The sequence below is a fragment of the Anolis carolinensis genome, unplaced genomic scaffold, assembly GCF_035594765.1.
Source record: "Anolis carolinensis isolate JA03-04 unplaced genomic scaffold, rAnoCar3.1.pri scaffold_12, whole genome shotgun sequence".
Classification (NCBI taxonomy): domain Eukaryota; kingdom Metazoa; phylum Chordata; class Lepidosauria; order Squamata; family Dactyloidae; genus Anolis; species Anolis carolinensis.
In genome coordinates this window covers 9,559,310-9,586,357 of record NW_026943823.1, presented here as the reverse complement: position 1 = coordinate 9,586,357, position 27,048 = coordinate 9,559,310, and the positions used below count along the sequence as shown (strand labels likewise).

Here is a 27,048-nt window from a genome sequence, read left to right as displayed (position 1 = left end):
AGTGAAACGTCAGGAGAGAATGCTTCTGGAACATGGCCATACAGCCCAGAATACTCACAGCAACCCAGTGGTTCTGGCCATGAAAGCCTTCGACAACATATTTTCCAATTTTGTTACATAATGTAGTTAATTATGCTGATAACTGAAAAGCTAGATATATTTCGGAGTGAAAGAGAATATATGGCACACACTTGTCTTCTCCATTTCACTGATCTCCGGTCTGCTTCACTTTGTCCAATGATAGGCCATCCTAGATCAGGACTTCATTCCATAATAACCGGAGCGGATATTATAGGGAAAGGCTGGGCTAGGAATAGTTCAGCTGGTGGATGTTAGCCCATGCGGTGCCTTTGGATACATGGCATGCATGTGTATCCTCAGAAAATGTCATTTTTAAAATAAGTAACTATCACTAATAAACTTTAGTAGGGACTGCATGAAGGTCCCACCATATTTCCTTACCAAACATAACAGTGCAGTTGTTCTGACTCCAAAGACGAGAAGCTGCACTGTTGACACCTGAATTATTTGGTTGCAAGACGAGTTTAGATTAGGATCACTGATTGGAATAGTTTCATTTGGAAACATAATCACTTTCTTTGATTGTGAACTCATGAAAATCACTGCTAACGTGAGCAAGAAGAAAAAGCCTTTGAATACACGCAACTGAAAATGAAGACCTCGCTGCATATTGAGCGCTTCTTAATTACACATTTCTGGGTTGTTTTGCTGAGTGCTTGGCTGAGAGTGGCAAAGTAGGTCAACCTAAAGATTTCAAATGGAATACTTTTAAAAATTGTATATATGTAGGTTCTTACCAATGAAAAATATACTATTGTTTCATATCCATTTCTATGTCATAATTTATTTTTTTAACCCCAGCTTTTCTGTGAGGAGCTTGGGCATCTACCTACCTCCTTGCCTTTATCTATATAGTAAATTTGCCTTAAACTGGTCCCAGTCAGACCATTTCTTCACTTAGCCTGGTATTCTCTACCCAAGATCTGTCTTCCAGCCAGAGTTGGAATTCACATCTGCTACTTGATCCTTTTAACTGCTAGGCTGGGAAAGACGCATGATTCCAAAGTGACAAAGTTCAGAACACTGGTGGTTCTGTATCAGAAACTAGAGCTGATGTGGTCTATCCAATATAGTTTTCTGAATCGGCACCCCCAAATAACCAAATTGAATCTAGAGTTGACCAAAAACTGATTCGTAACCCTTTTGGCACTAATGTTGGAGAGTGGTCCCTGGTCAAAAAAGGTTGGGAACCACTGATCTACCATAGTTGTTATGCACCTTCACATTAATTCTGACTCATGACATCCCTCTCAAATGATATGATTTACTCAGAAGAGGTTTGGCATTACCTTCTTCTGAGGCTGAGAGTGTGTGGCCCCATCTACACTGCTATATAATGCAGTTTGACTGCATAGAACTGCATTATGTGCCAGTGGACTCCTATAATGCATCATGATTTCTTAATGCAGCATCATGAAACTGCATTATATGGCAGTGTAGATGGAGCCTGTTCAGCCGTTGATTCCAGGCCTGATTCCCTGGAATCTAGTTCAACACTTAAGCCAGTATGTAACGCTGGTATGACAAGACATGGCAAGAATGTAATCATTATTCTGCTATATTTTCCCTCTTTTAGTCAGAAGATGGAGCCATTGCCCAATGTATGCAATGTGTGCCCTGCTGACAGTGTCCGACTCAGACTAAAAGGATGAACAGACTTAGGTCCTGTTTTTGTTAAAACATAGAAATACGAATATGTTCACACCTTTATTGATTGTACCAGCGCCAACCTCTGAGGATGCCTGCCACAGATGTGGGAGAAATGTCAGGAGATAATGCTTCAGGAACATGGCCATACAGCCCGGAAAACTCACTCGCAGCAATTCTGGCCAAGAAAGCCTTCAACAACAACAACAACAACAACAACAACAACAACAACAACAACAACATAATAATAATAATAATAATAATAATAATAATAATGATTCATTGGAACTTATGCCTCAAGTACCACCTCCCAGGAGCAAAGAACTGGTGGGATCACAAACCTGCAAAAGTATTGGAAAATGAACATGCAAAGATACTGTGGGACTTCCGAATCCAGACTGACAAAGTTCTGGAACACAACACACCAGACATCACAGTTGTGGAAAAGAACAAGGTTTGGATCATTGATGTTGCCATCCCAGGTGACAGTCGCATAGATGAAAAACAACAGGAAAAACTCAGCCGCTATCAGGACCTCAAGATTGAACTTCAAAGACTCTGGCAGAAACCAGTACAGGTGGTCCCGGTGGTGATGGGCACACTGGGTGCTGTGCCAAAAGATCTCAGCCGGCATTTGGAAACAATAGACATTGACAAAATCACCATCTGCCAACTGCAAAAGGCCACCCTACTGGGATCTGCACACATCATCAGAAAATGCATCACACAGTCCTAGACACTTGGGAAGTGTTCGACTTGTGGTTTTGCGAAACGAAATCCAGCATATCTATCTTGTTTGCTGTGCCATACAACGTCGTTGTGTTGATAATAATAATAATAATAATAATAATAATAATAATAATAATAATAGTGTTTTGACACTCAAACCACTCCAGGAGAAACCAAATGCTTGACCACTGCGCTCTTGTTCCACGTGCCTATAAATTTCAAATCAGAAGTGGCTTTGGTGAAGGAATTTTATTGGTTAATTTTAATAAGAGGAAGAAGCCATTCTTGGATTCCAGTTGCCACTTGAGGAATCGCCAGAAAAAGGATGTGGTGAAACTGGAAAACGATACTTGATTTCTTTTTATAAAAAGAATTTGTGGACCCATTTTGCTCCAGGCTAGAGAAAGGGGGAAAAAGATACAAGCCATAAGGTTTGAGCAGATAATAAACCACTGAGCCAACTTGCACGATGAAAACTCAAATCTTGCCATTTGGGATTGGTGTATTTTGTAAATGCTGACCATTATTTTTACAACGGTGACACTTAACCTGAGATAAAGAGAAAGGGAGATTCTAACAAAGCAAAATACCATTTCTCTCTTTTTTTTTAGAGTCAAAGAAGCCATCTTTTAAAGCAGGGTAGGGATTGTATGGCCCTCCAATTGGTGTTGGACTACAATTCCCAACACCCTTTACTTATGGACTGCAATTAAAGGGCTACGTCTTTCCTGTTTTATTTATTTATTTACAGCATTTATATTCCGCCCTTCTTTCTCACCCCAAAGGGGACTCAGGGCAGATCACATTACACATATAGGCAAACATTCAATGCCTTTTAACATAGAACAAAGACAAGACAAACATAGGCTCCGAGCCGGGCCTTGAACTCATGACCTCCTGGTCAGAGTGATTCATTGCAGTGATTAATTGTAGCTGCTCTCCAGCCTGTGCCACAGCCCGAGCCCACTGAGACATTTTAGAGACATTTATGTCAAAATTAAATGCAGCATTTTGTCAATGTTATAGTAAGTATTGGAAACTGAAAGATCATATTGGGGAGGAGCTGACTTTGAACAAGTTGATCTCAAATCCCAGGAAGATGCTGTCAATCACACCATAAGTTAATTGAAGTGATGCTCAACTTCATGACTTAGCAAAATGATCTAAATGGTCACCTTGGATAGTGAAAGTTCACTGTTACCATCAGCAATGGAAAAGGTAGAAGCCAGAGCTTTAGAAATACAGACCAAGAAGGCATAGCTGTCATTCATATCTGGATCCTACTCCTGAAAATCCACCTTAAAAGCCAGACAGCCACACTGCCAGAAGGTGCTGGTGACTGAAAGATTACCTGTCCAGCCTCTTCCATGCCATACCACGAAACTCCTTTGATGGTTACTGCAGTTGCCTGGCTTTTAAAGCAGATTGTAGAGTCTCACTGGTGAGAGGAGACTCCTTACCTTTCAATGTCCTGCTCAGCAGCGCTGCAGAACTCATCAGTGGTTTAAGATGGACTTAAGGGAGTATTTGCCATCATGGCAACAGTGACACAATCATAAATGTGAATGCACAAAATACAGAGTCATAAATCTATCTTAGAACTAAATTATGCCTGCACTGAGGTCCTGATGCCTCCACACTGATCTTTCTCCCAATCCAATCTCTCACCCACAACATTACTGACTACCAACTCATTATCTGAAGCCAATGACAACTCACGCACAAGTGGTGCAGATTTTTTCCCTTCCGGTTGCCTTCCTAGAATTGGTGTCGTCGTTACCACTGGAGAAAACCTGACTGTTCCTCTTTCTCTACTAGCACCTTCCATGATAACATCATGGAGCCGGCTCTCTCTGGTCAACTTCGGCGAGGGGCTTTTGGGTTCTGGAAACAAGGTGGGCAAAGGGACCTCCTCCATGCTGAATTCTTCGGTGAGTGGTTCTGTTTGAGTCTTCTCGTCGTGGGTTTGCTCTACAAGTGGCAGTTCCCGAATGGCTGGATGCTGAGGTGGGGGCCTAGCCCGAGTTTCTTGTTTGACCTCTTTTTCCCCAGAATCATCTCCAGAACTTTTCCCAACTTCTTCTTTTTCTCTGATAGTCCTTCGAGATGGTGCGCTAGCTCTGGCAAAGAAGTGCGCTCGCCTCTGATTTCTGAGAGAAGTGATGGGAACGGCTTCGGCCTCTTTTTGAGCTTGATGGGTTTCCGATGGAGATGTGGGCTTCGTTTTCTCTGAAGAGAGTTGAGGTTTGGTGGGTGACGTTGCTTGGTCTGCAGAGTAAGGAGAAGGTGGCTTAGGGGGTGACATTTCTGCCCCAACTTGTAAGGTGGCCTCTTCCGGTCCTTTTCCGGAATCTTCTACTGCAGCTTTTTGTGGAGGTGCCCCAGCCAAGGGAGGAGGAGCCGTGGGAGACCCATCAGGCATCGTGGGAGAAGGAGGCCCTTTTTTGAGGATTTCTTTGGCTGGTGATTTAGGAGCCGTTTCCGCAGAAGATGGCTGGAAAACACTTTCATTGCTTGTTGAGATCTCTTCACTTCTGAAATGAACAGTCGACTGTTTTGACATCACCTCTGGAAGAGTCTTTGCCGCATCCCTTTCTGATGGTGTGATGGAAAGGGATTTGCTAGCTCGCACTCTTTCCTCAGAGCTTTTCAAAATCCCTTTCAGTGATCTGGACGATTCGCCAATCGGTTGGTTGGAAGCATCAGATACGGATGACTGAGCCTGTTCAGCACCTGTCTTCTTCTTTCTCTTTGGTTTTTCTTTCGGAGAGGCAGGGAGTTGTGACGAAGGATACGTGGTGATGTGGCGCGATTCACTGACGTAGTGTCTCACTCCTTTGGCTTCATCTTCAAGTGGATCGTATTCCCCAACTCCAACAGTTTTGTCATCTGGAGGCATTATTATAGTTTCATCTCCGGATTTCACAGATTCATCAGACTCTGGCATGGGCTCTTTCTTCTTTTTCTTACAACATGAGCATTTTATTCTATCCCAGCATGTTTTCCTCTCTTTTGACTTTTTGGAGTCCTCCGTCTCTGTGTGGTCTTGTTCTGGAGATGGTTGTCTAGGTGGGAACTTGCCAAAGAGAGGGAAGGTTTGCCTAGCCATGGGACTTCCATAGAGGTTCCTTTGAGGCCCATATTTCTGAAAGAGGCAATGGCCAAATGTGTGGTGAGTGGCTATGGCAAAGGCTAAACAGAGATGGAAATACGAAACATAGAAAAACAGGCTGGTTCAAAGTGCACCTTACGTCCGCTCTAAGCTGGGGACATTGTACTTTAAAAGCAATTGGTTAGAATTTCAAGGATCTCAAATAGTTGAAATTTCATTGGAGGTTAGGTAAAGGTTTTCCCCTGACATTAAGTCTGGTTGTGTGCGAATCTGGGGGTTGGTGCTCATCTCCATTTCTAAGCCGAAGAGCCGGCATTGTCCGTAGACACCTCCAAGGTCATGTGGTCAGCATGACAGCATGGAGCACCATCGCCTTCCTGCTGGAGTGGTACGTATTGATTTACTCAGATTTGGATGTTTTTAAAAAAATATATAATGTTTATTTATTTTCACTCATTCAAATATACATACATTGCAGGTCTTCGTTGCATACAATGCAATACTTTCATCTATTAGTCTTTCATAATCATTTCTTAGACAATATATTTACAATAAGGGGTCACAGGCTTCTATGTGTATAGTATATATAATAATATTATAATATCCAAATTTATATCTGTTTCCTCTTTGCCTTCAGTCTATTAGCTTCCTCTATATACATTTTTAGATTAATTTTACATTGAAATGTTGGATCATTGGTTGCCATTCCTTAACAAAGTTCTCTAAAGGTTTTCCTCTTAAGTGCGTTGTTATTTTGTCCATCATCAGCAACTCTATAATATATTGTTCCAGTTCTGCTAAGGGAGGTACCTCTGGGCTTTTCCAGTATCTAGCGTTTGCATGTTTTTGAACTGCAGAAGCTGGGGCTAACTGCGGGAGCTCACCCCGCTCCCCGGATTCGAACTGTCAACATTTAGGTCTGCAAATTCAGTAGTTGTGAATACAATCGCTGAGGATGCCTGCCATAGATGTGAGATAAATTTCAGGAGAGAATGCTTCTGGAACATGGCCATACAGCCCGGAAAACTCACAACAACCCAGATTCCAGTGCTGTTTAACATACTAGCACAGCATTCTATATTTCAATTATTATATTTTCTAACCTCTGTAGGATTTTTTTTCTTGCCTTTATAGTCGAAGGTTTAGATCTCTTCTGTTTATCGGGCCGTACGGGTTTTGGGAAGTCCAAGGGGAAATATATACTGGTCCGTGGCTTTTGTATTGAAACATAACTTTCAATATCTGAAACAGAAGATGGAAACAACACACATTTTTGAAGTTAAGAACTACTTGAACTCTATCATGACATCCCACCGGTTTGGGCCCAGGATGTCCCCACTTTCAATCGCCTTTGTACCTGGGACGTATTTGTCATACAGTGCAACTGTTCCATAAGGGCTGTAAGAGAAAAAGAGGAAAGAACATTTAACACAACACAACACTCTGGATTGTTCTTCTAATATTTAAGGTAGTTCCTTACAACCAGAATTCTTAACAACATGTAAGTACCAGTAATTTCCTGCCCTTTGTTTTCATCTTTTTTTTTTTACTTTGTGAGTTCAAGTTTTACTTCCTTCTCACTTGGAGATATCATTTTTGCTCTTTCTCAAGATATTGCTTTTCCTTTGTCTGGAAGAAGTATCAATGAAGCTCCAATAATGGATTCTTTTAGCCAAGTTATTTTGTCTGTCTCCTTCACTAGCCCACGATTGATACCCGAACAGAGGATGGGCTGGAGATGTTAATGCCTTGATCCTTTCATTATTGGTTGCTACTTTCTGACGGGTGTCAGGTGGTGCTATATCGGCTAAACAGTATAATTTCTCCAGCGGTGTAGGACATAGTTATCCTGTGACGATGCAGCATGTCTCATTAAGACTGTTTTAACGTGGTGAGATGTATTCCACACTTGGCATGCTCATTCAGCACCAGAGTAACAAAGCACAGGGGCGGATGTCTTCACTGTATCTGGTTGTGATCCCCAAGCTGTACCAGTCAGCTTTCGTATGATATTATTTCTAGCACCCACTTTTTGCTTGATATTCAAGCAGTACTTCTTGTAAGTCAGAACACGGACCAGAGTAACACCCAGTTATTTTGGTATGCTGCAATGCTCCAGTTGGATTCCTTCCCAGGTAATTCTCAGGGCTTGAAATGCTTGTCTGTTCTTCACTTCACTTCACTTCACTTTATTTCTTAATTAGTCGCTCTCCACCAGAGTGCTCCAAGCGACTTACAATTTAAAATATCATTCCACAATATAAAAACATTCAACATAAAAACATTCAACAGTGACTATTTGGCAAATTAGATTTGATTTACTTAAATGCACAACCAAACAGCCAAGTCTTGAGCGCTTTCCCAAAAGGTCGCAACTCCGACATTGCTCTAACATATGGAGGCAATGAGTTCCACAGAATTGGCGCATAGGTCGAAAAGGCTCTATGGCTTGTAGCTTCCAGGCGTACCTCCCTAGAGCCCGGTACGTATAGGAGATTTTCCTGGGAGGATCGAGGTGACCACTGATGGAAAAAAGGAATGAGGCGGTCCCTAAGATATAATGGTCCTTGGCCATTTCGAGCTCTAAATGTCAGGATCAGTATCTTGTAAGAGATCCGATGTTCTATTGGTAGCCAATGCAGTTGTTTCAGAATCGGTGCAATATGGGATCTTATAGATGATCCCGCTAGTAGCCTGGCTGCCGCATTTTGGACCATTTGGATCTTATGGGTTTTTGTCTTCGGAAGGCCGGCGTATAAGGCGTTACAATAATCCAGCCTAGTGGTGACTGTTGCATGGATTACCGTTGCCAATGCTTCTGTCGAAAGGTAGGATGCCAATTTCCTTGCCTGGCGAAGATGAAAAAAGGCCTGCTTACTTATGGCAGTGATCTGGGCCTCCATCGTCAGCGATGAGTCCAACACAACCCCAAGGCTTTTAACAGTAGCAGACGGAACCAGAACTTCCCCATCGAAATCAGGCAGTGTCTGGATTAACTCTGGTGGCTGGTCGGGCCAGAGTATCTCAGTTTTTGCGGGATTCACTTTTAGTCTACTCGCTTGCAGCCAACTCATCACTGCTTCCAAACACAGCTTAAAGTTCTCAGGAATCGTGGTTGTCTCAGGTTCGAGACGCAAGAGTAGCTGGGTATCATCTGCATACTGGTAGCACTCTATGCCAAAGCTTTTCTTAAGATGAAAAGCACATGTCTGTGTTTCAGATGGATTAGGAATCAGCTAGTTTCCCTGTAATAGGCAGAAAGAGCACCTAAAGCTTCAGAGAGCTTCAACTATTTCAAAGCTCCCTGCTTGGGCGGTGATGGCACCTTACAAAATAGTGATGCGACAGCGGAAAAGCTTGTGCAGTTCAAGGCTGCATCAATAGTAGTCCTGCTGTATTCTGCTTTGGTGAGAAGAAGACTGTGTCCATTTCTGGGCACATCAATTCAAGAAGCTCTAATACAGTATTTGCTATTAATGTTTTGAAACAGTTGCTTCTTGCATTTACACCCTTATGTTTTTATTTGTTAGAGTGGTTAACAAACAGTACTTTATATACAGTATTAGCGAAATGTTTGTCTTCTTCAGCTACTTAAAACAAAAGCAAGTTCCGTCCAAACTCAGCAGGAGTGCTTTTGGTTGGTTTTTAAATCATTCTCTCATATTGTTATATTTACAAACAAACAAAAAACGCCTTGGTGTCAGGCTCACTTCAAAGGACCAGTCTGAACGCAGGTCAAAGATTGCTGCTCTCAAATCCAATCTTTATTGAAGAATACATGACTTTGGAAAAGTCGGGAATGACCTAATGTTTACATACAATCATTTTTATCACCTCTGTCGTAACGTCACACCACACGTAAATATCATCACCAAATCCCACCCCCTGTATCACATTACTATTATTCCCACACATTCTACCAATTATAATTGTTTATACTTTCAACCCCGAGTTCCCAGGCTCTTCTATCTTCTTCTGCCAGGTGCTCCATGAGACATCCGGAATTATTTATGTTATGACTCCAAGTCCAGGGCTTGGAAATTCAGCCCTGGGACTTGGTTCCATGACATGGCGCCCCCTTTTTCTCCATCCTCCTCTTCGGTGCTGCTTTCATCACAATTCTGAAATAAATCAAACAATAACTCTATGTGTCCATTTTGTCCAAAGTACCCATATACTTTTTCAGTAAACTGCGATGGAATACTGGGTGTATTTTTCCTAAACTTTTTGGCAAGGCCAATTGGAAAGTCACTTCGTTTATAACACCCTGTATTCTGAATGGTCCAATATATTTGGGGCCCAGTTTTCTCGAAGGTAGTCCCAACTTGATGTTTTGTGTACTTAACCATACTAAATCTCCTTTCTCCAATTTTTCGCCTTCCATCCTTTTTCTGTCTGCGAATGTTTTATACTTTTTGTGTGCTTCCTTTAAGGATGCAGTCACTTGACTCCAACATTCTAGCATTTGAGTTTTCCATTTCCCTGCCCCTGTTTTTTCATTCTCTGTCCATCTTGGCAATTGGGGCAGAGGCTGTATTTCATACCCGTAAACAACTTCAAAGGGGGTTTTATTTGTTGCGGAGTGTATAGCCGAATTAAAAGCTAGTTCTGCGAAGGCTAGCCATTTAGACCAGTCATTCTGTCTCATGTTTGAGTACATGCGGAGGAACTGTCCAAGCGTCTGTTGAGTACGTTCTACTGCCCCGTTTGTCATGGGGTGAAAAGCAGAACTTAGGCTCCTTTCTGCTCCTAGCATTTCCAAGAATTTTTCCCAGAATTTTGCTGTGAACTGAACCCCTCTGTCACTGACCACTCTACTGGGACATCCATGAAGTTTATAAATATGGTTTATGTACAATTCAGCCAGCTTCTCTGCCGATGGTAGTTTCGTCAGTGCTATAAAGTGGGCCTGTTTAGAAAACAGGTCTAATACTGTCCAAATATAACGATGTCCCTTGCTAACCGGCAGTTCCCCCACAAAGTCCATAGCCACACATTCCCAAGGTCTGGTAGGTTCTGCTACTGTTTGTAATAATCCCATTGGCTTCCCTCCTCTTGATTTATTTCTGGCACAATCATCACATTGGACAACATGATTCTTTATGTCCTTCCTCATCCCAGGCCACCAACAATGTTTTGCTATCACCTTTGTTGTTTTTGTAATCCCTGTATGACCAGCGCTCTGGTTATTGTGAAAACGATGCAAAATCTTAATTCTTAATATTGCCGGGATATACAGTTTCTTGTTCACAAACCAAAATCCCCCCTTCTGCTCCCCCTTTTCTGCGTTGGATGCAATCCACTGATCTCCTTCGTATGACTGTCTCAGTTCTTTTCCCCAACTATTTTCCTCGTCAAATTCAATCATAGCAGTGTTCTCTCTTTGGGTCTGCGCTCTTGTACTGACAGCTAAACCCCATTGTTTATCGGAAAATAATGTTCCCTCTTTTGTAGTGGTTATGCCCTCGTGTTGAGGCATGCGTGAAAGAGCATCTGCCAAGACATTCTGTTTCCCTTGGAAAAACTTTAATTGGAAATCGAACCTGCTAAAGTATTGTGCCCATCTAATTTGTTTAGGGGACAATTTTCGAGGAGATTTTAAATACTGGAGGTTCTTATGATCAGACCAAATTTCAAATGGGATTCCACTCCCTTCGAGGAAGTGCCGCCAGCATTCTAAGGCTTTTAATATGGCTAATGCTTCTTTTTCCCATATGGGCCAACATTTTTCAGTTTCACTGAACTTCCGAGACAAATATCCACAAGGTTTTAAATTCCCATTTTGATCTTTTTGCAATAGTACTGCCCCGTATGCACAGTCTGAAGCATCGCAATGAATTATGAAAGGGCTCCGGATATCGGGGTGTTTTAGGACAGGTTCTTCTGTGAAGCGTCCTTTTAGGGTTTCAAATGCCTTTTGGCATTCTGGTGTCCAACTCAGTTTGGCGCCAGGAGCTTTCACTTTTGCTGTCTCCCCTTTCCCTTTTGTTTTTAAAAGTTCAGTAAGGGGAGCGGTTATTTGCGCAAAGCCTTTTATGAACGATCTATAAAAATTTGCAAATCCCAGAAATGATTGCAATTGTCTCCTTGTTTGAGGTACTCCCCATTCTTTTACGTCTGATACTTTAGACGGGTCCATAGCTAACCCTTCTGGAGATATCCGGTACCCTAGAAAGTCAATTTGAGTTTTATTGAATTCACATTTGGACAGTTTTGCATACAGCTTTGCTTCCCTTAGTCTTTGCAAAACTTCCCGGACCAATTCCACGTGCTTTTCCTTATCCTCGCTCACGATCAAGATGTCATCCAGAAATATGAATACTCCTCGGTACAACAATGGGTGCAGTATTTCATTTATAAGCTGCATAAAGCAACCGCCGCCATTTTTTAACCCAAATGGCAAAATTTTATATTCAAAATGGCCGAATGCGCAGGAAAATGCAGTTTTCCAAGTATCCTCGGGTTTGATTCTTAATTTATGATATGCTTCAATTAAATCCAGTTTAGTAAATATGCTCCCTTTCTTCAATACGGTAATTAAATCCTTTACTAAGGGCATAGGGTATTTATTGTCCTTAGTAATTGCATTTAAATTTCGATAGTCAATGCACAATCTTAGAGAGTTGTCTTTCTTTCTCCTAAATAACACTGGGGCTCCGAGAGGAGAGTTGGATGGCTTAATGAAGCCTCGCGCCAGGTTCTTATCAATATATTTCCTCAATTCCTCCTTCTCCTGAACAGACATGGGATACACTTTTGGTTTTGGTAAGTTTGCTCCTGGGGTTATTTCAATTTCTACTTCTATATTCCTCTTGGGAGGTAATTTACTTGCCTCTTTCTGATTGAAAACATCCACAAAGTCTCTGTATTCAGGTGGCAATAGCTGTGGGTCTATTTCCCCTGTTTCATCTCCCTCGTCCTCCTCTGCTGCTATTTTGCTTATCTCCCATTGTGTTTGTTGCTCTTTAAATGCCAGGCTCTTTCCTCTCCAATCTACTTCGGGATTTGCCTGTTCGAGCCATGGGATCCCTAGTATGACATTGTATGTGGCAATAGGGGCTATCACAAAGGATATTCTTCCTTCCCATTTGCCTATTTTACATGGGACCCCCCGTATTTCCTTCGTAGATACCTCTCCAGCAGCAACTGATCCATCTAGCTGCGAAAATGCAATCGGGGAGTCAAGCAGCGTCTGCCGGCATTTTAGCGCTCCTGCTAATTCCGGAGTTATAATGTTCCTAGAACAACCGCAATCCACGAATGCCCTGTAGGTGGCCCGATTCTCTAACCCCGATAGGCAGATTAGCACTACTAGCATGCGTTTGTCTTGACTCACCAGCCTCTCCGGAGATTCTGGGGCTCGCACCTCCTCCTCCGCTCGTCTCCCGGCTGCTGGCTTGGGCTTTGGGGGTTTTTGCGGCTCCCCCTTCCGGGCCCAACATTCTGCTGCTCGATGGCCCGTCTTCCCACACACAAAGCATCCTGGCTTGGGTCTGTTGTCGTCTCCTTTGAAGGGGATCCCCGGCCTCCCTCCGGGCCTTTTCTGCTTCCTCGTTTCTCCTCGACCCCTCGCCACCGGTCTTTGCTGGCCGCCGCCGCTCCGGAATCGCTTTACTTGGGCCAGGGTGGATTCGACGCGCCCTGCCAGTTGTATCCAGCCCTGAAGTGTCTCTGGATCGTCTCTGTGCGCCGCCCAACTAAAAACCTTGGGGCGTAGTCCCTCTTTGAATATCTCCACTTTGGTCACTTCAGACCACTCTGGTACCCTTTCTGCGAGATGGAGGAATTCCTCTGCGTACTCGGGCACCGTTTTGTCCCTCTGCTTTATTCCTTTAAGCTGGTCTCGAGCCCTCAATTGCTCTAGCCGGTCTCTGAACCGGTTTTCCAGTGCGGCGAGGAAGCGGGGCACTGACCTCAAGCACGGGTCGCGTCTGGCATGTAGTTGCACATACCAGCTGGCCGCTCCTCTCTTTAGTGTGTTGCCGATGGCCCGCACCATGCTTCCTTCGGAGGGGAATGTGTGTGCATTGTCCGCCATGTATCCCCTGATGCCAATGAGGAAAAAGTTCAGTTCAGATGATTCCCCTCCGTATTCCAGTTTGAGCTCTTCCCTCCTCTGCATCCATTCTGCGGCCCGTTGATGCTGTCTGGGAGGCATGGGGAAGGGTTGCATCGGGTTCCCTTGGACGGCCCCTTTGAACACGCCGCGCCCCACTCCGGCGGTCGTTCCCCGCGGCTCCCGAAACTCTGCCGCTGCTGTCGACCCTTCTCCCCATCCGAATGCGGGCCTCGCCGTAGCCCCCGCACCTCGCCTTCCTTCGTCGTACGGCACATCCTCCTCCTCTTCCTGGATCTCCGGCTCCTCTCCGCCTTCCTCTGCTAATCCACTGGACCCGATTCCTGGTCCCAGTGGTCTTTCCACCCCGACGCCCATTCGGGGGGTTGGGAGTCCTGTTGGAGTTGGCGGTCTCAGAGTTCCCAGAGCTTGCTGGCGCTCCACCTCGCGCGCCATTCTGTCCCGGAACTCCAGTTCCTGCCAGTATTCCTCATCCCCCTCGCCCCTCGCCGCCACGGGGCTCTGCGTTGAGGCGCGCTGGCCCCTCTGGCTCCAAGCCCCTTCTTTACTTGGCTCTCTCTCGGCGCCATATCGGGTGGGCTCCTTCTGGAGATTCTCTTCCAATAGTGGCACCAATCTCCCCACGGTTTCCGACAGCCTGGATAAATTAGTTTCCAGGATGGATAACCGCAGGGCCACGGTCTCCGGCATGCTTCCTCCAGATCCCCAGCTGGTTTCTGCAGCCGCCGAGACGCCTCTTCCTCCTCTGGGAATCCTCTGGGTCACGCCGTTAGGCCTGGGGTACCCCGTAGAGGAAGCTATTGCTTGCAGCGTTTCTTCCCCCAACGGCCGGGCCCCTGGCAGAGGCCTCTCTGCTCCATTTAGGCTTTGATCGCCTTCTCCACTCATTATCACTTCACTGCGAATCTGCAGGAGGGTGAGAACGGGGATTCCCGACTTAAATGTCAGGCTCACTTCAAAGGACCAGTCTGAACGCAGGTCAAAGATTGCTGCTCTCAAATCCAATCTTTATTGAAGAATACATGACTTTGGAAAAGTCGGGAATGACCTAATGTTTACATACAATCATTTTTATCACCTCTGTCGTAACGTCACACCACACGTAAATATCATCACCAAATCCCACCCCCTGTATCACATTACTATTATTCCCACACATTCTACCAATTATAATTGTTTATACTTTCAACCCCGAGTTCCCAGGCTCTTCTATCTTCTTCTGCCAGGTGCTCCATGAGACATCCGGAATTATTTATGTTATGACTCCAAGTCCAGGGCTTGGAAATTCAGCCCTGGGACTTGGTTCCATGACACCTTGGTGTGACTATGCATTGAAAAGTGTGTCCATGTGAAGAACTGTACGAGTAACTCTTTAAGAGCAATACAGTCTTTTGATTATATGGGAAACAACCCATGACAGTACTTCTTGGAGAGATTAAACTCTGTTGACCAGTTTTTATCAACAAGACGGGAGCTTTTGAAATGCCTCCATTAAAGGGTGTCTGCATCTGTCAAGTCCATTTCCATGGACTTGCTCATCTCTCTCTTCCAAAGCTGCCTGCTAACATCCATTTCTCCTAACAGTTCATGATAAAACAGAAGGAAGGGCTGGTACCTACATTTTCTTGTTTTCCTTTTTCCTATTGTATTATCTAACTTAGACAATATATGGTTCTTACAACAGAACACAACAACAACAATGCACTTCAATGCTTCCCTTTCTCTAATGATAGTGCTGAATTTCAAGTTGAAATTGCAAGCTGGAAAGTGAGGGAAGTGGGGAATCCAGGACCTCCAAAGGGTGCCTACTATCACTTATTGGGAAGTTATGCTAGATACCACTAAATTTGATCATGTTTTCTACTGCTGTCCATATTTTACCTAATTTTCAAGTTTTAAACCATCTGATTTTCATAAAGGAAAATGGTTTGATAAAATAAAAAGTGGAACCTATCACAACTCATTAATATATTTATTCTTATGAGCGACAAAACATTATGATGATGAATTGTGCTGGTTGTGTGACTAGCCCCCTTCTCCTCCCTTCCATCATTGTAGCAGGCTCCCTTTTTCCTTTTAGCATATATTTCTAACCTATATAGTATCATAGCATCATAGAATTGGAAGAGACCTTGTGGGCCATCCAGTCCAACACCCTGCCAAGAAGCAGGAGAATCACATTCGAGGCAGGCACTCCTGACATGGCCATCCAGCCTTTGTCTAAAAGAAGCTTCCACCACACTCTGGGTCAGAGAGTTCCACTGCTGAACAGCTCTCTCACACAGTGAGGAAGTTCTTCCTAATGTTCAGGTGGAATCCTCTTTGCTGTATATAGAAATCTTAAATATATCCAGATCTGAATGTAGAGATAGATATGGATTCACATACATACATACTGGTTGAGCCTCCATTACCTAGAAGGCTTGGAACCAGAAGTTTTCTGTATGTTGCCATTTTTTCCACATTTTGGAATAAGTGCATTTGATTAGTCACAGTGAGTGTTAGAGGAGGGAAAGGGGGCTAGTCACACACCTAGCATCCTCCACACCCCACACCAAGAAGCCCCTGCTCCACCATTGCCAGAAACCCAACTGGGAAAGAGAAGAGAGGGAAGGAAAAATAGGGGTGACTCCAATTAACCAAAATCCCTATAAAAATCAGACATTGTAGATGCTTCTCTGGCTGTCCACACACCCTCTATCTTTTTAGTAAAGTATCTGGGAAGGAAACCAAAAATTCTCCCCTATGATCTCTCCATGTGAGTCTTTTTTCATTCTCTTTAGGCTGGATACAGGTAGTGGCCAGTGGGAAGTGTATTGCCCTTCCCTATAGACCAGTGGTTCCCAACCTTTTTTGACTAGGGACCACTGGACCAGGGACCACTCTCCAACATTAGTACCGAAAGGATTATGAATCAGATTCACTTTGGTAATTTGGGGTGCTGAATCTGAAAATTGCTTTGGATAGACCACATCAGCTCTAGTTTCTGATACAGAATGTATGTCATCCAGTTGCCATCTGTTTGCCCACAGAAAACCATATTTTATCATCTATCCAGAGCAATTGTGGTCTATCCAGTGCATTTTTCTTAATAAGCACCACAAATAACCCCAGGAACAGACCTAAAAATAAAGACACCAAAGTGCCCTCGCTTCCAGGCACCACATAGAATGGTAAAAAAGGAAAGTATGGTATATAGCAGGGGTGCTCAAACTTTTGAAGCAGAGGGCCGGTCCACTATCCTTCAGACTGTGGAGGGGCCGAATTCTCATTTGAAAAAATACCAAATTCCTATGCATAGTGCACATGTCTTATTTGTAGCGCAACAACAGCAACAACGAAAGAACAATACAATATTTAAAAATGAAAACAATTTTAACCAACATAAACCTATCAGGATTTCAATGGAAAGTGTGGGCCTGCTACTGGCCAATGAGATAGTCAAGTTAATTAGGATTGTTGTTGTTGTGTGCCTTCAAGTCATTTCAGACTTTGGCTGAGCCTAAGTCTAAAATTAATTATTTATTTACTGCATTTATTTACTATATTTATATCCCACCCTTCTCACCCAGAAGGGGACTCAGAGCAGCTGTATGTACACACAATATATGATATTATTAGCATAGCACAATATTAGCATTATATATTACTATATTGAACTATACCACTATACTATTATATAATACGTAATATATAACATATAATTAATATTATTATATGGTATTATTATTAGTATTATATTGTATAACATAATATTATTATCAATATTATATGTATATACAATATATTATATTATTAAAACTGATATAAAAATATTATATTATAAAACTGAGGGCGGGGGGCAGGTAAATGATCTTGGAGGGCCGCATTCGGCCCCCGGGCCTTAGTTTGGGGACCCCTGGTATATAGTATGTAAGTACTGTTGGTAATGTAATATTATCTTCTATATAAACAACTTAGATTGATGTTAAATACGACACCATAATCCCCTTCTTTTGCAGCTTGTATAACAAGTGCCACTAAGTTGTTTATATAGAATATAATATTACATTACCAACAGTACTTACATACTATATACCATACTTTCCTTTTTTTTTTTACGTTTCTCTGTAGATTATAGAAACCTGTGTTTTGAGTTACCACATAGAATGGCTCTGCTCACAGGGAGGGAGGAGGAGGAGAAGCAGCAGTCAGGAGCCTTGTTGTCGTGCCTTTCATGGATAGTCAGCCTCTTCCCTCCCGACATCCCCATTGCCTCGGCACTATTAGAGGGTTTTGCGAGACCAATCAGTCTCGTTGCAACGGTGTAATAACAGTGAGGTTGTGGACCATATTTTAGTACTTGGGGACCACTGGTGGTCCATGAACCACAGGTTGGGAACCACTGTTGTAGACTGAGGCAAAAGCAAACTACTCTTTTGGTTTGTCTGCACTTACTCATTCATAACATTTACTGTTTTGACCACACTCTGATGTTGTTTAGCCACATTGTCCAGATTTTATCTGTGAAATGTTGAAGGGTGTGGAAATCTGAGGGCCACCAGACCTGGCAACCCTATTCATATATATACATGCACTATTTGGTAGGTAAATGATTTCAAATGAACGTGTAGTGCATATAAGAAGAAGGGTGAAATCCTTGCCTAGCATTCAGCTATTTCCTACTTCTAAAATATCAATGTGTTGTTCCCTCCCTCCTTCCCACCCTCCCAGCATCCCAGTTATGCCCCACTTTGAATATTATTCATTATGGTCACCCAAATAGAAGCCAAGTGGGACTAATTTGAAAGACCTGGCAGACAAGCTCCCGTTTGATGCGTCGGAGCCTGCAGCAGGTTGATTCGGGAAGAAATTGCTTCCTTTGGTATGTTTCAGTACATGAGTACATTTGCACGCAAGTCATTTATACCGAGGAAACAAAATAAGTAGCTATTGGCTGCTTGAAATGAAAATACAATTAAAGGCGGCAAGGTCTAGTGTGTACCACTCTGCTGCTATTAGCTTGAGAAATATTCAATAATGTTATGGTTATGCAGCGGGAAACTGTTTTTCCTCTAGGCATCTGTTGCGGTGATGGCTGGAGATGTTTCTTTAATGAGCACTGAAGGAGAAAAGATGCTTTCTTAAATGCGCATTGATGGCTTTAATGACGGGTGGCTACTAGCTACTGCCAATCATGGAAGCTCAAAAAACTCAGTCCAGGACAGCAGGTTTTATTTTATTTTCAACCTATTTTTTGTTGCAATACAGCCATCCCTCCAATTAGATGATAGGTTAGGGACCAGAGCACTGTCACAAATGGTTGCAAAGCCAACCATATCATTAACTCAAGGACTATATCCTCTGAAGATGCCAGCCACAGATACAAGCGAAACGTCAGGAGAAAATGCTGCTAGAACATGGCCATATGTCCTGGAAACCACGCAATACCCCAAAGACTATATTGTGAACATAAATACTGTAGCAGTGCATAAGAAAAGTACTGTGGTAGTGTATAAGACAAGTAGTGTGTGTGTGTGTGTGTGTATATATATATATATATACACACATACCGTATATACTCGAGTATAAGCCGACCCGAATGTAAGCCGAGGCATCTAATTTTACCACAAAAAAACTGGGAAAACATTGACTCCAGTATAAGCCGAGGGTGGGAAATTTCAGAAATAAAAATAGATACCAATAAAATTACATTAATTGAGGCATCAGTAGGTTCAATGTTTTTGAATATTTACAACAAGCTCAAATTTAAAATAAGACTGTCCAACTCTGATCAAATCATTATTCTCATCTTCTTCAATGTAAATGTGCTTATGTATCCTTTTAATAATAATAGAGGAAAATAATACATGTAATAATAATAATAATAATAAATACAGGAAAATAATAAATGCAATAATAATAATAATAATAATAATAATAATAATAATAATAGAGTAAAATAAATGTAATAGTAGCAACAATAATAGAGAAAAATAATAAATGTACCATATATTCTTGAGTACAAGCTGACCCAAATATAAGCCAACTAGGACCCTCACCCAAGTATAAGCCGAGGAGGGCTTTTTCAGTCTTTAAAAAAGGGCTGAAAAACTAGGCTTATACTCGAGTATATACAGTATATATGATACACACACACACACACACACACACACATATATATGAGATACACACACACACTTTCATATATATATATACACACACACACACACACATATACAGTAAAGTCTCACTTATCCAACATAAACGGGCCAGCAGAATATTGGATAAGCGAATATGTTGGATAATAAGGAGGCATTAAGGAAAAGCCTATTAAACATCAAATTAGGTTATGATTTTACAAATTAAGCACCAAAACTTCATGTTATACAACAAATTTGACACAAAAAGTAGATCAATAAGCAGTAATGTTATGTTGTAATTACTGTATTTACGAATTTAGCACCAAAATATCATGATATATTGAAAACATTGACTACAAAAATGGCTTGGATTATCCAGAAGCTTGGATAAGTGAGGCTTGGATAAGTGAGACTCTACTGTATGTGTGTGTGTGTGTGTGTGTGTGTGTGTGTGTGTGTGTGTGTGTGTGTGTATATATATATATAAGTAAAAGTTTCCTCTCGACATTAAGTCTAATTGATTCCCACTCTGGGGGTTGGTGCTTATCTCCATTTCTAAGCCAAAGAGCCGGCGTTGTCCATAGACACCTCCAAGGTCATGTGGCCGGAGCAGTACCTATTTATCTACTCACGTTTGCTTGTTAGGGACCACGGTGGCACAGCGGGCTGAACTACTGTGTTGCTGGATTTGTTGACCGAAAGGTCGGCGGTTCCAATCTGTGGAACGGAGTGAGTGCCTGTTGATAGCCCCAGCTTCTTCCAACCTAGTAGTTTGAAAATGTTTATAGATAAATAGATAGGTAGACACACACACACTACTGCTTAGGATGTAGGCCAGACAGCATCAGATATAACATACAAGTACCAAACTCTTGCCTGAAGTGTGGCCATTGCCAGTCTCCATTAGACAGGACATTTCTTCTCAATCACATGTTAAAATTGGATTTACGGGCAAGCATGACAATAATGCCATATGGGAGATTACACTTTACCTAGATTTTGTGGGTGTTTCTGGGACATCTTTGAGCAGATCAGTATCGTGCTCAGAAGTCGTAAGATTTTCCCCCTCCCCTCCTTCTTCTTTCATTCTAACCAATGGCTGGTCAGTGCTTTTTCCATTGGTAGCCATTTTTTCCCCTTCTAGCTGTGGATGTATATTGTGAAGTCATCCTGCAAATTCTTGGGAAGAGATAATGATGTCATAAAGAAACAGAAGACACACATAACAAGGTAGGTTGACATTCATCACGCTGAACACAGATTTCACGCCAACAGGTAGCTCATATCATATTGGATTTGTATTCATTCTAATGAGACTTACTATGTAGACTCGTCCACAGCTGCATGGCATACGGTAGACTCCTGCAGTGGTAAGAGGATCCCTCTTATCCTTTGCTGAACATAGCATTTATTGAAATTTCTTGGTGCGTCTGTAGTTTGTTTGTTGTGTTCTTTCTCCCACTCTGGACAGCAGATGCAAGTGAAACATCAGGAGAGAATGCTACTGGAACATGGCCATAGAGCCTGAAAAACTCACAGCAACCCATTACCTCACAACCTCTGAGGGTGCCTGCCATAGATATGGGTGAAACATCAGGAGAGAATGCTTCTGGAACATGGCCATACAGCCTGGAAAACTCACAACAACCAAATGATTCTGGCCAATAAAGCCTTCGACAACACATTACAAGAACTAGAGAACTAGTAAGCAGACAGCAGTCCCAATGACTGTCAGGTAACATCTAGTTTGTACGCTAATGAATAAATAAAATACATTGGGCTTTCCATTAGTAGGAATTGTTAATGTGGGATTTGTGTATTGATAGTGTTTAAATGCAATTTGTGCCATGCTTGTATTGCAACTGATTGCATCATCCAGAATGTACCATAATGTGGAAAGAGTTAATTGCCAAGAAGCTATGATGACCTTGATGTGTGGCTGGAACTAGGGAGTATCCAGACACAAGTCTTTGTGCATAACGATTGCATCAGTTCAGTTCTGTTCAGTTGAGTTCTGTTTGCCTAGAGTTCGAGTCAAGTTCTGTTGGAGAACAGAGCAGTCCTGTGTTCGTCTGTCGTCTGCAAGTTTGTTTGTGTTGATTACTGCTGCATACAGTAAAACTTTGTAAATAGTTTTACCAACATCTCTGAGTGTCTCTTCGTTCTGCATTCCACTGCTTCCATCCAACTACTGCTGCGCTGCAAATACTCTGACAGGAATAAGATGGAACACAGGACAATTGTCTTAGCAGAATCTTCATTTGATACTATGACTTGTCCTTGGCTGGATGCCACTCTTTGTTCAAACTTCAGAGGATGTTCTTACTTTAAAGTGTATGTATGTGATGACCCCATAAGCGTTCTTGCTTTGTTTCATTCAAATTGTTACATATATACACACACATGCTTTTAGACTTTATAAGTTAGCTGGCATTGCCCCCCCCCCCCCCCAAATGTGTGACGGGAAGTTGCTGCCAATTGCAAGATAAATAAGGTTGAATACTGTGAAAACCACACACTGCATGGCTATCAACCTCCTCCCAGTAGACTCAAATCAAGGAAAAGTTTCACGAGAACTACCATTCCTCTAAATGTTCCTCCAGCAACAGCAAGAATATCCCTGTGGGCAGCAAAATCAGGCAATTCCAACTGGATGGCTCCCCACAAGGATCTTCTTCCAGGGGCAAACCAAGAAGTCCATGAACAGACTCAGAAGTGGAATTGGCAGATCAAAAGACAACCTGGCCAAATGGCACGACCTAGAAGAACCCTCCACGTTGTGCGACTGTGGAGGAGAACAAACAACTCCACATCTGTATGCTTGCCCACCGTGCCCTGCCTCATGCACAGAGGAAGAACTGCTTAAAGCTACAGACAATGCAGTCGCTGTTGCCCGTTTTTGGTCTAAAACTATTTAGCTGCTTGCGATTCCTTGAGTTTATCGGTTTTTTATTTATTTATTTTTGACTCTCTCTCTCTCTCTCTCTCTCTCTCTCTATATATATATATATATATATATATACAGTAGAGTCTCACTTATCCAACACTCACTTATCCAACGTTCTGGATTATCCAACGCATTTTTGTAGTCAATGTTTTCAATATATCATGATATTTTGGTGCTAAATTCGTAAATACAGTAATTACTACATAGCATTACTGTATATTGAACTACTTTTTCTGTCAAATTTGTTGTATAACATGATGTTTTGGTGCTTAATTTGTAAAATCATAACCTAATTTGATGTTTAATAGGCTTTTCCTTAATCTCTCCTTATTATCCAACATATTCGCTTATCCAACGTTCTGTTGGCCCGTTTACGTTGGATAAGTGAGACTCTACTGTATATATATAGCTGGAGTTAGACTTGAAAAATGTACCTGTTCCAGGGTTGTTGTATGTCTTTCGGGCTGTGTGGCCATGTTCCAGAAGCATTCTCTCCTGACGTTTCGCCCACATCTATGGCAGGCATCCTCAGAGGTTGTGAGGTACCTGTTCCAACTTACGAACCTACAAACCTTATCTTGTTTGTTACTTGGGGACTGCCTGCATTTGTAATAAATTCCAAATTATTATAAAACACCAGTAGTCTCTAATGATTGTTCCTTCCAAAGGAAGCCAAGCTGAGTATGTGCTTCTCCTGGAATTTATTACCCCGGTGGCGCAGTAGGTTAAACCCTTGTGCCGGCAGGACTGATGACTTGAAGGTTGGGTTGCTGACCTGAAGGTTACTGTTTTGAATCCAACCTGGGGAGAGCACGAATGAGCTCCCTCTGTCAGCTCCAGCTCCACACTGAGACATGAGAGAAGCCTCCCACAAGAATGGAAAAAACATCAAAACATCTGGACGTTCCTTGGGCAATGTCCTTGCAGACAGCCAGTTCTCTCACACCAGAAGCGACTTGCAGTTTCTCAAGTCGCTCCTGACATGAAAAATAAATACTTGAGAAAGCAGAACCAAATAGTGATACTACTCCTCCAAACATAGTTTAAGAAAATCACAGTTTCCTGAATTCAGGCATCATAAGCAACTATGTCTAGTTTAAAATTTGAAGGGAAACCATTATTTCCCAATGATTTGTGAAACCAACTGGGCTGTTCCTGATTTTATGCTCAACTCTTCTGACAGACATTCATTCTTTGTGTCTTTGACTTTATTACCTAAGACAGAGTTGTGCTTTTTATCAATCCTTTGTTGCTGTTTTAAGTGATCTTACGGTTCAACATTTATATTTCTTCATCTGTGAAGATCGGGCCCGGTGCCGGGACTGGCATAATCAACATGCCTCCAATGCGAACGAAATGTTTCTCCAGAATTGCTTCCTTCGCGTCCTTTTCCGGAGCATTGGTCACGGTTTCTTGGCTTCTTTCTTCAGGAGTGAAGCAAATCTTAAAACAACAATAGCACAGATTTTTTTTTTGTATGTTTACATTAAGAAGTGTAAAAAACAAATTCCAGGATTTTCCTGCTACTACCATAAAATGCATCTTTCATCTCCTTATATATTTTAATTATTGCTATTAAAAACACAAATGCCAAGAAATCCATCACATTTTACAAAATATATTCTGATAATCCTTGAGACCAACAACTCAGGTCAGGAGCGATTTTTCAATCTGCAAGTCGCTTCTAGTGTGAGAGAATTAGCTGGCTGCAAGGACGTTGCCCAAGGAACGCTCGGATGTTTTGATGTTTTTACCATCCTTGTGGGAGGTTTCTCTCATGTCTCCGCATGGGGAGCTGGAGCTGACAAAGGGAGCTCAACCTGCTCTCCCTGGCTTCAAACTGCAGACCTGTTGGTCAGCAGTCCTGCCGGCACAAGAAACAATCGACTATCCAAGAAGCAATGGAATAAAATACAGTAGAGTCTCACTTATCCAACGTTCTGGATTATCCAACACATTTTTGTAGTCAATGTTTTCAATGCATTGTGATATTTGGGTGCTAAATTTGTAAATACAGTAATTACTACATAGCATTACTGCGTATTGAACTACTTTTTCTGCCAAATTTGTTGTCTAACATGATGTTTTGGTGCTTCATTTGTAAAATCATAACTTAATTTGATGTTTAATAGGCTTTTTCTTAATCCCTCCTTATTATCCAACATATTCGCTTATCCTACGTTTTGCCGGGCCGTTTATGTTGGATAAGCGAGACTCTACTGTAGTACCAATATATTTATTTATTTATTTACAGTATTTATATTCCGCCCTTCTCACCCTGAAGGAGACTCAGGGCGGATTACAATGAACACATATATGGCAAACATTCAATGCCAACAGACAAACAACATACATTAGACAGACTCAGAGGCATTTTTTAAACATTTTTCCAGCTTCACGATTCCGGCCACAGGGGGAGCTGTTGCTTCACCGTCCAGTAGTGGCTGTACGTCCTCATTCCTTTCCTCGTGTTTTGCTGGGAGTTTTATGGTGTTGTAAATTAGCCTCCCTGCATAATCAGTCACAACAGCAGAAAGGCTAGAAATACAATCTATTGATCGTCTTTTGAATGAGATTTTTTAACCCATAACTAGGGTTTATGTTGGGGCTGGGGGGCTTCAAAGAGCTAAAAAAAAATCCCATTTTTATACTGGAAATAATTAAAGTCAGCCCTCCATATTTGGGGTTTAGGTTTGCGGATTTGATTAAAATATTCTCTCTATGAATCTCTAGATCTTCCATTGAGGCTCTCTGGTCAACTTCTGCCAGAAGATGACCACTGAATGGTGATGGTGGACCTAGAGATTTCTGGAGAGATGCTTTCCCAGGACACAATCTCAAAGTCCAGCTATAGAATTAGAAGCCAAGCAACCAATGTTGCCAAAACAAGACCTGGACAGATCTCCGATTATGAGAAGCCAACACTTTAAATGTAAACGGCAGGTATGATTTACTCACTTTTGTGTGAAACGGTGGTCTTTGTAGAGGGTAGGGTGGCCTTGGAAACAAGAGCTTTGTCTTGATCAAAGACTTGGGAGGCAACTCACCAAATATGAAATCTAGGACTAAAGAATGGTAACAATACAGTTAGGAATATCTCCACTTGAAGTGAGATCTTTTCAGGTTTTGCTTGGGATTTTTTTCCCAGAATCAAGTTTTGGACTTTTAAGTCAAGCTGAGAACATAAAAAATAACAACACTGAACTTATTGGAGGGGACATTATGGGAATTGGAGTAGCTGGAATGTCACTTCTAAAGGATCATAGAATCAGAGTTGGAAGAGAAGCCTAGGCTCATCCAGTCCAACCCCATTCTGCCTTGTAGGAAGACACAATCAAAGCCTTCCTGACAGATGGCCACCCAGCCTTTGGAGAACGGGGTTCTACCTTAATCTCATTCTATGTTTTAATTATTGCTATTAAAAGCATAAATGCCCAGAAATTGAAAAATTACCACTATGAGGATCTAAGATACTGAAAATGGTTCACTGGGTCTCAGCTCACAACATGAGTTTTTGGGCTAAATAAGTCAGGAATTAATAACATCAGCTATAGTTTTATGTGAGACCCCCGTGGAGCAGCAGGTTAAACCGCCAGGTTGCTGAACTTGCCGACCAAAAGGTCACAGGTTCGAATCTGGGGAGCTCCAGCTTCTGCCAACCTAGCAGTACGAAAACATGCAAATGTGAGTAGATCAATAGGTACCGCTCTGGCTGGCCACATGACCTTGGAGGTGTCTAAGGACAACACTTGCTCTTCAGATTAGAAATGAAGATGAGCAACAACCCCCAAAGTCGGACATAACTAGACTTGATGTCAGGGGAAAACCTTTACCTTTACCTATAGTTTCATGCACAGTTTCATGTTCAGGGACAGGAGAGAGATATTTCCCCATCATTTCCCCAGGATTATTTCCCACCTCCCCACACTTATTATCTTCTAAATGATAAACTAAGTGGGTAAGAGACATACACATTTTCTGGGCCATTTTCTGTGAATTAGCTTCTTCCTTGGACATATGTGACTCAGTGGCTGGCAATGCAAGTTCTGTTTCGTGCAAACTTTCATTGCCGGAGTCCATTTCATCGTCATGATCCTCCTCTTTTTCCTCATCTTCGCTGCCTTCATTCACTTGCATTTTCTCAAAACCAGACATCATCTCTTCTATTTCAGTTTCATAGAGGCCAGCGTTCTGACTGAGGTGCAGAGGAAAGCCCAAAAATACAAAACATGAGTGAAATCTTCTGTTGCATTAATGGTCAGGATAATTCTTATATTTTGTCCTAATGCATTGATTAAATAAGAAGAAGTGAGAAAGGAAGGAAGGAAGGAAG

The 27,048-nt window shown here is 42.2% G+C and overlaps 1 protein-coding gene across 3 annotated transcripts; it reads right to left on the bottom strand.

The window, feature by feature from the left end:
- Positions 1-1,626: 1,626 nt before the first annotated feature.
- Positions 1,627-21,313, bottom strand: LOC134294032 (proteoglycan 4-like). 3 transcript variants are annotated; one of them, XM_062963674.1, is made up of 6 exons: positions 20,761-21,313; positions 20,401-20,532; positions 6,927-6,967; positions 6,696-6,811; positions 4,177-5,602; positions 1,635-2,854 (listed from the first exon to the last, which is right to left on the bottom strand). In XM_062963674.1, exons 1-6 carry the CDS (start codon positions 20,895-20,897, stop codon positions 2,676-2,678), a joined length of 2,031 nt encoding a protein of 676 aa, XP_062819744.1. In that variant the 5' UTR covers positions 20,898-21,313; the 3' UTR covers positions 1,635-2,675. The 3 variants fall into 3 exon arrangements, with proteins under 3 accessions (XP_062819746.1, XP_062819744.1, XP_062819745.1); XM_062963675.1 differs by having other exon boundaries at positions 2,688-2,854; positions 4,181-5,602; positions 20,761-21,311; XM_062963676.1 differs by lacking the exons at positions 6,927-6,967; positions 20,401-20,532; positions 20,761-21,313 and having other exon boundaries at positions 1,627-2,854; positions 6,673-6,752.
- Positions 21,314-27,048: the final 5,735 nt, after the last annotated feature.

What these genes read in the sequence shown, in the direction of transcription:
- LOC134294032 (XM_062963674.1), bottom strand. Translation starts at nt 20,897, where the DNA reads ATGGCTACCAATGGAAAAAGCACTGACCAGCCATTGGTTAGAATGAAA. An exon ending in GTATGACAAATACGTCCCAG is followed by an intron (nt 6,812 to 6,926) that starts GTACAAAGGCGA and finishes CTTCTGTTTCAG; the next exon opens with ATATTGAAAGTTATGTTTCA. An exon ending in CTAAACCTTCGACTATAAAG is followed by an intron (nt 5,603 to 6,695) that starts GCAAGAAAAAAA and finishes TGCCTCTTTCAG; the next exon opens with AAATATGGGCCTCAAAGGAA.